At 43.8% G+C, this 11553-nt stretch overlaps 1 protein-coding gene across 1 annotated transcript; it reads right to left on the bottom strand.

Moving 5' to 3' along the window:
• Window positions 1-1758: 1758 nt before the first annotated feature.
• Window positions 1759-8568, bottom strand: VMA21 (vacuolar ATPase assembly factor VMA21). The gene is made up of 3 exons (XM_045031335.1): window positions 8426-8568; window positions 6295-6404; window positions 1759-4483 (listed from the first exon to the last, which is right to left on the bottom strand). Exons 1-3 carry the CDS (start codon window positions 8464-8466, stop codon window positions 4341-4343), a joined length of 294 nt encoding a protein of 97 aa, XP_044887270.1. The 5' UTR covers window positions 8467-8568; the 3' UTR covers window positions 1759-4340.
• Window positions 8569-11553: the final 2985 nt, after the last annotated feature.

The raw sequence follows: 11553 nt of genomic DNA, 5'->3' as shown, positions 1-11553 counted from the left end.
ATAAGCTATGAAGTAATAAATATATCATTTTAAAAGTTTTCCTAGACACTGGATTCACTTCCATGTTCTTGTTTATGCCAACATGTATTAAACACTGTCATCGAAATATCCTATTAAACATATGCTTAGAAATATGAAATCCACAGAGTAAAACTCCTCCTCATGGGAATCCAACTAAGAGATTTAACCTAAATTAAAAAGACTAGTTACATGGCCAACCTTTGGAACATTATGCCAATCACTAGTTATCATTTTAACCTTTCCCAGAGAAAACGGCAGAGGAAATTGGAGAAAATTGTGATATCAACAACAACTTGCATTCAATTTGTTCTTCTACGGGCAGTTTGCATAACTGTCAGGATGGGTTAATCAGAAAGCTCCCACCTATAACAAAAGGGGGCTGTGAACCCGCCCAGGAGCTTGGACTGAGGGGGTGGAGGACTTTTGCTAAGTAAATGTGGGGTGAGGGAAGCAGAACACATAGAAACTGAGATCAGACAAGAACAGAGAAGCAGAGATAAAAAGCAAGGAAGCCAAGCAGTAGCTGATGAGCACAGTGTGACCCTGGAAAAAGAGAGAGGGATTCTGGACCTGCTGGTTACAGAGGCTTCGGCTATTATCTAAGAAACTGCTTCTTTTGTCTGTGGTTTCTCCTGCATTCAGAGAAACAGGACTTTGTATATTCCTTGTAAATGAACAAGAGTGCATCGAACATACGAGACTCCCCAGCTGGAACATCCCCAACGCCCTGAGCTTTGAAAAGCTACGTGGGTTAAAAAAGGGACAACAATATCAACTTCGATTAGTGATCATCAGTTACTTTTGCCTTTCCTCCTAGCATTTGTTACAGCTTCTTGACACATCATGTCTTAGACCCTGACCCTGAAAACGTTTAAAGGTTACTCCTGGGTTCACAGTGAAACATGTCCACCAGAAGTTCCCAAACTATGGGGCGTGCCCCATTAGGGGGTACAGAGGACCGTTCAGGGGGGCATGGCTGGGGCCCAGACCAAACTACAGCAGCGGGGGGTGGGGGAGGGAAGCACCACCCAGCTCCCCCACACTCCTGGCACTTGACCGGGGCTCTGCTCCTGGCCCCAGCCTTGTCCTCACTCCCAGCCCCAGGGCGGACAGGAGTAAGGGGGGCACAAGCCTGAAAAGTTTGGGGCCACTGATGTACATGTTTCTCATTTTGGGGTCTTAGCTTGTATGCTCTTAGGGGTGGACCTTGGATGGCTGCACAGCTCTAAGCACAATGGAGACACTGATTTCAATTGGGGCTCTGGGCATCACCATAATTCAGGTAAAGAGAAATCTAATCAGCAGTTCATCACAGTATCTGCATGGAAAGTCAGCTAACAGGGACTTTTTAAAAGCAAGGTTAAGTGTAGTAACACTACTCTAGGCCAGTGGTTCCGGACTTGTTCCACTGCTTGTGCAGGGAAAGCCCCTGGCGGGCCAGGCTGGTTTGTTTACCTGCCGCGTCCGCAAGTTCAGCCAATCGTGGCTCCCCCTGGCCACAGTTCGCTGCTCCAGGCCAATGGGAGCTGCTGGAAGTGGCGGCCAGTACATCCCTCAGCCCGCGCTGCTTCCAGCAGCTCCCATTGGCCTGGAGCAGGGAACCGCAGCCAGTGGGAGCCATGATTGGCCGAACCTGGGGACGCGGCAGGTAAATAAACCAGCCCGGCGCGCCAGGGGCTTTCCCTGCACAAGCAGCAAAACAAGTTTGGGAACCACTGCTGTAGGCATTAGTTGAACAAATAAATAAATGCATAGTATCTACAGGAGACAAACTTCAGGCACAAGCTCGACTCTCAAGAAAAACAGATCAAAACTGTTTACTACGGTCCTCTGGAACTTTTCAGTATCTCTACTTTTCTGTGACTAGCCAGGTATGGTAAGCATTATAATTCCAAGGAAATGTAATTTTAGGCTCTAGTAACCCCTGATATTTAGTACAAATAAACACCTGGATATAACATGGTACACACAATCAATGAAGCACAGCAGAGCCCTCACTGTCAGCCCATTATAAATGGAGTAAAGTTAATTCTGTATGGTGCCTTAGCTAATCCGTTCATTATAAGTCATGTTACTACAGGAGCAGCATTAGAGTGACGATGATGAAGAAATAATTCAGCTACAGTCTTTACGTTGACTAAGCCTCGGTACTGGAACTCAGTGAATGATCATTCTTTATTAAAGGGCTCTTCTATAACATGGGGGTACATATATACTGGGGAATAGGGATCTCTCAGAATGGCATCTTACAAAATGAATCCGCATTTCAAATAACTACAGTACTCTTCTCTAGTGTGCCTGCACCAATCTAACCCTGGACTTCCAGAGTGGAAAAGTTAATGCTTCAGCCATGAAATTTAAAGACTGATTTGTGCTGATCTGAAGCTAACATGCAGTATGCTTCACTTTTAGTACTTGCTCCTGAACATTAGTGCAAGGGGGTGGGCGGGTCAGTCACAGTCTATCTTAATACACTTCTGTACCTATTGTGCACATAAGCCCGAGTAGTTGATTTACCATATTCGTGGTCATGTTCTGCAGACCACAAGTATGGGTACAAACAATCCAATTCCCACACAACCAACAATCCCTTTAGAACTATATGACCATGAACAGCAAAGTCAAAGTGCCCTTTTTAAAAAAAAATTTAAAAAATGAAAGTATAGGAAATGTTACACATTACTGTGATCTTAGGAAAAATGCTGCTCCACACAGATAAAAAAAATAGTTAATACAAAAGCAGAATGAAACTCAGGATAATGCTGTTAGACAAATTTCATCCTGATGTGACTTTACGTAGTGCCCCTTTCTTTACAAGAGAATAGAAAATTAGAACAAATTCATTTCATGATTCAACAACAAAATATGCAAAGTGGATACTTGTCATGGAAGAGGTAGTGATGATAAAACATGGTCACCATTATGTTTTGTTTAATAGTGGACAAAAGTTTTAAGAGTATCGCTTTGGCTGGCTCTCTCCCCTTAAATCTCACTTGTTCCTCTAGCACATCTCCCAAACACACTCTTCAATGTATTTTGTCCATGCTTGCACCATAAGAAATATCCAACACACTCAATTAGTGATGGGAGGTGGATGAAAGTGAGAATTGTTTAGGAGCAACTGCAACTTAGTATTGTCACTGGAAAGAAAAATAATAGGCAGTTCTCCTTTGCAGCAAAGCTTCAAGGTGGTAAGAGTGGAAGTATGAGCAGGTCAGGACTACAGAAATCTTCTAGCGATATTGAAAGTGTCAGTTGGGAGAAGAGTCAGTGAAACATGCAACAAGCCAAAATCAAAATTTAAAATGATAAATATCTAAAAATGGTTTACTATGAAATAGAAAACACCAACTGAATTTTCTGTCCACCTTGCTACACTGCTATGACATTATTCCCAGACCTGCCTTTCTAGGAGATTTATTGCATTTCTTGGGAGGTTACTCATATCCACTTGGTCTTAAGCCTTAAGTACACCACCCCAGCTGCAGTATAAATCCCTCAAATGTATTTGCCGCAGCTTACTGAAGCAGTAAGACACCACATTACATGGTTCCTTGTATTTTATGAAATAACTTTTCCTGGAAATGATGGTAAGAATCAGATAATGTTTTGATGCAAGCTAATGATTTTCAGTGAACATGAGATGTGTTTGATAGTGAAATTTTAAGAGTGCATCCTCTATTCTGTTGTTCTGATAGCTCAGTTCCCATAAAACATTAACAAGCCTCTCTCCAATATGCAAGATCTTTCACTCTCAAAAGCTGCCTTTTAGGATTATGTAAGAAACATTCTCTCCCTGTTCTTCCACTAAAAATGTAAACTGTACACTCATGGCCTACCATGGCTGAGTAGCACAAAGTGATGCTCAATCTGATCCCATGTTTTTAAAACTGAGCATCCACCCAGAGCAAGCGGGAATCAAATCAAATCTACTCTGTTTTAGGATGTTACTCAGCCTTGTTAACTGGTAACTTAACACTAGGAATACATAATTTTGCCTCATAACTGACCCATATTTGTGTCTCAATTTCTTTACAGCAGGTCAGAACTAACTTCTAGTCACTCCACTCCAATTTCAGGTGAAGGCCTCTCCAACATTGCCAGGTTGAGGTTGATTTAAAATGATAAATTGTTACCCTTCGACAAATTACTAGTATTCAGCTGAGATGAGCACAAATCTTGGACTAGTCACACCCAGGCATTCAGAGCCCAGAGGCATTAACTTCTACTTTGTATGTGTATACAGCACAAGAATGTTTTTCACTCCATCCACAAATATTCAGTCTTCAGTCTGTGGCTATCAGATGGTGATGTTTGCTTTAATCCTGCTTGCCTTCACGCCATTGTCGAGACCCTTCATTCCAAGCTACATAGACAAAGAGAGCAAGTACCACATGAACAGTAACTACAGCGACGATGGCAGCATAAAAATAGCTGTCTCTGTTGGACATTCCCAAGGTACCTGAGAAGACAGACAAAAAGAGCACACTAATTTACAGGAATTCTGAGTGTTTCTATTAAGGCAGAATGATAACTTGCAATTGTTTAAAAAGGCCTAATTTATTACATGTTTATTACTTCTACATATCAAGAGTAGGACAGACAGACAAAGAGCAATAGGTTAGAATTTGCTAGTATGTTGCAATTGGGATGCAAGATAATGAAACTGCTTTTTACCTTTTTCCTTTGAGGTACCAGTTAACTTTTAGAAACACAACATTTTAGATCTTTTAAAATGTTCTACAAATATTCTTCTGCCATCCTCCAAAATCAGACCTCAACCTCCCTGTCAACTGAGTATTGTTCTCTTTTTATTGATGGGGAAAACGGAGGAGCAGAGGTTAAAGATATTTGCCTATGGTCAGAGTCAGTGGTAGAGCTGTGATTAGAACTTGGGAGTTCCTGACTTCCATGCTCAGGCTACTAGACAGACCATGCTTCCTCATCAGAAGTACTGTGTGTACTAGATAATAAGTGGGAACCTGTATTATTAAGATTTAAAATACTAGAGCTATTTTCAATACATCATTCTTTCCAGCCTAAAACAAAGCATCATTGTTGGTAGAGCTTGTTGGAACGGACAAGAATGTCTTCAGAAAAGTCAACATATCATGAAAACAGGAAACTACACATTTTTTTCTGAATCTTTTATTCCACTTCTAACCTCAACTTCCAGAAGCCTTCGCAACCACAAGGATTGAAGGAAACAATTTGGTTTTTTGGAGGCCCTTAAACAGTCACATATTCCTCAGCTGCTCTTGTCTTAAGACTGAAGTTCTATTTTTGTCTTCAGAAAGACACTTGTGCAGCATCAGGAAGTTCTGCTGGTTTGTCCATTTTTCCTGTTGCAGAATCAGAGACAGGCTCTTGGTTGGTTGTCAGCAATTTAACAGAGCCCTGGCTCCATAGCACAAGTTTCATCCTCAACCTTCAGGAAGGTGGAGAGAATGAAATTCTTCGAGCAACAGAATTCAAAATCTGAAGCTTAGTGTTTGAATGAAATGTTTTTTGTTTTTTTAAATATAGCTGAGTACCATATTTTCCGGCGTATAAGGCGACTGGGCGTATAAGACGACCCCCTAATTTTACAGTTAAAACATAGGTTTTGGCCTATACTCGCCGTATAAGACTACCCCCCCTTCCGAGGGGGGGAGCCCAGAGCCTTTTAAATCCCAGCCGCGGCCGGGAATCAGAGGGCTCTGGGCTGCCCGCTGCGGCGGGGAGCCCAGAGCCTTTTAAATCCCAGCCGCGGCAGGGAGTGAGAGGGCTCTGGGCTGCCCGCTGTTTATACCCGGCGTATAAGACGACCCCCGATTTTTGGGGGTTGTTTTTTAGTATAAAAAGTCGTCTTATACGCCAGAAAATACGGTATGTTTATAAATATAATCAAAGAGATGGAGTTAGAGAAGGACAGAATTATAGCACTCTGAATGTCATTGTTGGCTTATGCTGTTACAAGAAAATCTTCACAGAACAATTTCCACACACATCACCACTGCAGCCTTTCAGGTATTCTCTACAAAGCTGAAACTCAGGTTTTATACTCAGCATAAGCCACTGAAATAAATTTGTTCTCATTTGCACCCAAAACCTTGAATATCACAACCTTTAATGTTTCCAGCCCCATATTCCAAGAGGGTTTCCTGTCTAATCCAATGCATTCAGTTTGTAAAAAGAAATGGGTACTAGAGAAAGAAAGGATAAAAAAACCTAATATTTTGGGTATGAGGCTTTGTCTCTTAAACACGTTCTGTTTAGCAGGAACAGAATTACCTTCAAATACAAAAGCCTTTGAAGAGAAGTACAGTCCAATAGGTAATAAGATCATCAGAGCTGTGAAGAACAGAAGTGTTCTTAGAGTTGATGTTAAGGAACCCTCATTTCTGAAATGAACAAGAACAGCTGTAACAATACAGAGAGTCACATAACATATCTGACATAGTGCATCCGCTTTCCTTCAAGGGGAGAAATACAAATGGTTGGTTTTAAGGAACTTTCTTTGCATGTGCTGTTTGGAAGATGCCAGAAATTAAGCTTTGTACTCAAAGCTGGTATTTGAACATATTATTCAGAATTATTTCAGGGCCAAATTCTGCCATCAGACAGTTATGACAAGAATATCTTAAGTTATTTTAGTATATGTATTTGGTTCCTTTTTAAAAAAAATAATACCTGCAAAAGCATTAAAGGGACCTTCATCAACTTAAAAAAAAATCATATTCCTATCAATGTTTTTAGACTTGAAGCATTAGACAAATCAGTTCATATTGAGGACTGTGTATCATTCCCCCCTTTTATAGGGAGGTCTCTCCCACAAGCAGAGATGAGAAAAAAATGTTTTTAAGACAGAAAAATATGATCAAGACTATAAAAGTGACAAGGAGATTTAGAGGCAGGTGTAGTACCTAAGAACAATGTTCAACACTTAATTGTCTAGAACTCAAGTTCTCTTTTATTATCCCAATATCACTGCCATTGAACACTTTTTTTTAGTTTCCATTGATTTAAATTCCATTCAGCAAACAGGATGGAGCAAAAAAAAAAAAAATTATTTTAGCTGCAAATTCAAGTTATAATATAAAGCGAATATTATCGCTAAACCTCTTTGAATAGGCACCCGAATTATAGACCAATGTCAGAACATCTCTGGGAACAAAGTTTGGTTGTACTACAAAGTTAACAGAGCTTGCAAAAAATAACAGTAGGGTAAAGTACAATTTGGTCAGTAAAAACAAGGAAAAGCATTCCCTTAATTAACTGCATTTGGTCTGTCAGGACAAGATGTGTCTCTATATACACCAGCTACAGCTTGTTTTTGCATTTGTTTTTGCTAGCTCTTACTTAGTTTGGTATAAGTGTTTACTCCAAAATAAAATGATCTAACCAGCCAAGCAATCCGTGGTCTACTTCCAAAAACTACAAGAGTCAATGTCAGTGTGTCCTCACCAGGGGACTCTTCATTTTGAAACAAGAAGGTCTGTCAAAAGCAAGTTAAGCCAGGGATTCTTAGTACTACTACTTAGCACCTGCCCAGAACTTTTCACATGTAAACTTCCATACATCTATACACGTCTCTTTTCATATGGAGAAATTAATGGCGGGTCTACATTTAAAAGTTGTACCAGTTGGTTAGGCATGTGGTTTGGATGGGGTTTTTTTTTTTTTGGGCCAACATACTTATACCAGTAAAAGTCCTAGTGTAGATGCAATTACACTGGTATAAAGGTGCCTTATACCAGCAAAGTTTATTCTGATTTGGGAACCAAAAAATAAGCTAAATTACTATAAATACATCCAATCTAGGGGGATTGCCCCTGCTTTAACTACCGCAGTATATTGAAAGTGGCAAAATATCGTAGGGTAGAGAAGCCCCAAGGCAGAGCTCAAGGTCGAAGAGCCGGCGCCAAACCCAGCTGTGCGCCGTGCATCACCTCTGGCCTCTCTAGACCGGAAGATGTTTGATAACCCGGGTCGGGGTCCCGCGGGATGGGCAGGAAAGACTGACCGACTCGCCCCACACTCACCCTAGAGTCCGCAGCTTCCCGCACGCCGCTGCGACCCGCCCCCGCAAGGGAGCGCCCGGTGCCTCGGTCACCTCCCGCCCCTGGGACCGCGGGCCAGGCAGGAACCAGGGGCTGGAGATTTACCCTCCCTCCCAGCGCGCGGCCCCGGGCAGCCTGCGCACGAACCCGGGAGCCACGAGCCACGGCAGGGGCCGGGCGGGGCCGACAGCGAGGCCCGGTGGCACCGGCGCTGCCGCCCCCACGGGACCCAGGGCGGGGGGCTCCGGCTCCACCCGCTGGGCCCCCGGGCTCACTCCCCGCCCCCACCGCCCGGCTGGGGCCTGCGGCTCCCCGGCCTGAGGCTCCCCCAGACCGGGCGCTTCCCCCCGCTCCGCACTTACTGCCCGAGCTCCGGGGGCGCCGCTTTATCGTAGCGCTCCATGGCAGCCGCCCGCCCGCTCCGCACGCGCCACTTCCGGTCAGCTGACACCCCCCCCTGCGCTTGTCATGTGACCCCCTCGGGGCCCGGTTCTCAGGCTCGCACCGCCCCCTTCGGGGCGGGGGGACGTTCCAAGGGCGGCTCAGGCCCCGCCCCCCTTGAGGGGAGCGGCTGCGGGCGGGGCCGCGCTGGGCGGGGCCGAGTGCTCGGCGCTGGCCGCCGCCCCAGGGCCGAGCCGAGCCGAGCTCCCCCCCCTGTGCCGCCCGCTAACCGGGGCTCCCTGACTCCTCGAGCCGCGGGTTTGGCCCGGCGTGTGCGCGCGCGCAGGCGCGTCTACGAGCCCCAGCGCATCCCACGCTGGAACTGAGCCTCCGGATGGGTGAGGGCGGGAGGGAAGTAGTGGGCCCATTTTACCAATAGGGAAACTGAGGCTCAGGGACGTCTGCGGCGATGCTGGGGACCGACTGAGGCAAGATCTCCTGAGGCACCATCTATGCCCATCCTATGATCTAGCCCTCTGTCTCCTGACACTGGGCTCAATACCCAAAATGTCCTACAGCAGCCCCTAGGTCTTCTCTGTTAGCTCCTCAGGGTGGCCCGTTGCCTGGCACATTTGGCTGACTATATGTGCCTAAGGATTAGTGATAATAGAACATCATCATTAGTGAGGGACCCAAACCAACACCCGGGGAAAGTTTGCATCCAGATCTGAAATCCTGCGCTCCAGAGCCAGACTGCTGGACACCTCCAGAGTGGAAAAGAGGTCCTGACTCACTACACCACCAGTTGACTCTGCCATATGATTCACATCGTACTCAAACTCCTTGTCCGCGACTTCGTCCTCATAGTTAGGTCCACTGTCTGCTGACTTCAGCTGGGCTGGAGGATCTATGGGACTCTTGGAGGTGGGGTCAGCAAAATCCATCCATTTTTTAGGGATATGGGCAAAAAACACCCCAGAAAATATTAAATCAGAGGCCTTAACTGGTCATGATTACAGGGGAGAAATTCACCATTGCCCCTAAACAATATCTGGTCATCCCCCCCTCCCTGTCCCCCTCCAAAAACCAACCAAACCTGTATGCTCTTGTTTCCTTTTCTGTAGCTGCACAAGGGAGACACTGCAAGCTTGAGATGGAGGGGGTGGGGGGAAGCATGCTAGGAATCAGGGAGGGGAGTTTAAGAGAGATGATGAAGTGCTCATTGCCCAGTTGACCTTCCTGGCCTTTTTACCCAACAAGAAAACAAAGAGACAAGCTGTAAAGGCAAGATGATGAAAGATTTTACCATCAGTGGGGCAAGAGTGCTAGTCTTAATATGTCTCATTACTTCTCTGCTATATTATTCCAGTTTACAGAGCAAGTATGAAAGCTAGTGTTTGAGAAACTTAACAAGGCTTCACATTATATATAACTTTCTCCTGATTGGTGGAACCTTTTAGATGGGCAAAAGGATGAGGTGCACGAGTCCTGTAAATGTAAAGTAAGTAGTAGTTCATACTGAGCGGCCTTTTAAGAATCCTGCTCAGGAAGAATGTGTTAAGAATTAAATTGTGTGGTTAAAATAAATGAACACAAGTCAGTGGCTTTAACGAGTGCCCACTTGATTTCCCCCCGCCCCCCAGGATATTTCTTTTGCCTCTGGTCTCACTTTGCTGATTGATTCTATGGTGAAAACAGCAACTACACAAAACATTTTGTAACTACACAAAACATTTTTATAACAGCAAAGAAACTTAAAATTGGAACAGTCTCATATCATAAATGTATTATGAAGATTTATATCCATTATTAAAAGGCAACAAATCACTTGAGGTGCACCAGCCCATGCACAGCCAATTTTTTTTTTAATGCAAAAGTCTTGTTAGCTAGACTTATAAAAGTTTGGCTGAATCATTTTCTTTAACTGATTTTCTTATAGAGATGCTTAACAGATGTGCAAGAACGTGTTAAATTTTTGCAACTGTAAAAACAGCTGTTCAAAAAACAAAATCCAGTCAAAGATACTGTAACTTGGGAAGCCCTTGTCAAATTATTTCATATTTTTCACATGAAACTACCTTTATGTCTGAGCTGGCTTACCAAACTTCAGGCAGCTCTGCCGTTTCTTATGGATTGGAGAGAGAATGCAAAATTTGCCCTTACACAGAAACTCTGCTGCAACTTTAACTATTATGACACGACTAGTGTTGCTTGCTCCATAACATATACAATACCATTAGCTGAAGCTCTGCTATTGCTATGCCGTCCGCAATCTTGCTTGTATTTTTTTCTTAAAATACCTACTGTCCAACCTCTGGCTCTTATGCACCCAGTAAACTCTTTCTCATGGATTATTTTTGTGATAAATGCTTTCTAACTCAGAGGTGTTCTCTCTTTTCCATCTAAGGTGCTTATATGGATCCTCTTATTGTGGAATCTAAACATCCTCACAATACCCCATGTGACACAGAAAAGTGTGATTACCCTCATTTACAGCTGGGGAACCAAGGCACAGAGAGACTAAGTGACTCATCCACAGTCACACAGGAAATCTGTAGCAGGGCAAGGAATTGAATCTGGGTCTACCAAGTATTAGGGTAGTGCTTTAACCATAGGACCAGTCTGGATGGCTAAGGATACAATAGGTTTCAGAGGGGTAGCCGTTTAGTCTGTATCAGCAAAAACAATGAGGAGTCCTTGTGGCACTTTAGAATCTAACAAATTTATTTGGGCATAAGCTTTCGTGGGCTAAAACCCACTTCATCAGATGCATGGAGTGAAAAATACAGTAAGCAGTATATATATTACAGCGCTTGAAAAGATGGGAGTTGCCTGATTCATTTCTTGCAAATATTTGGCTTTGGCTGTGGATTGGATCTTGGTTGATTCTTCTTCTGCCCTTATTTTCTGTTGTGGAGATTGGTTGCTTATATGTTAAGAAACATTTATGTAAAGATCTCACATCAGAATAACACCTCCTAGAGCAATGGGAAATTAGCTAGGTATCTTCACCTTCCTCTGAAGCATAAGTACTGCCCCTTGCTAGGAATGGACACCAGACTTGACAGACAAATGGTCTGACTGAGAATGACAAATTCTACAATGTGTG

Source organism: Mauremys mutica, chromosome 9 (genome assembly GCF_020497125.1).
Source record: "Mauremys mutica isolate MM-2020 ecotype Southern chromosome 9, ASM2049712v1, whole genome shotgun sequence".
In the NCBI taxonomy this organism is placed as follows: domain Eukaryota; kingdom Metazoa; phylum Chordata; order Testudines; family Geoemydidae; genus Mauremys; species Mauremys mutica.
This window is presented reverse-complemented; position numbering and strand designations above follow the sequence as displayed.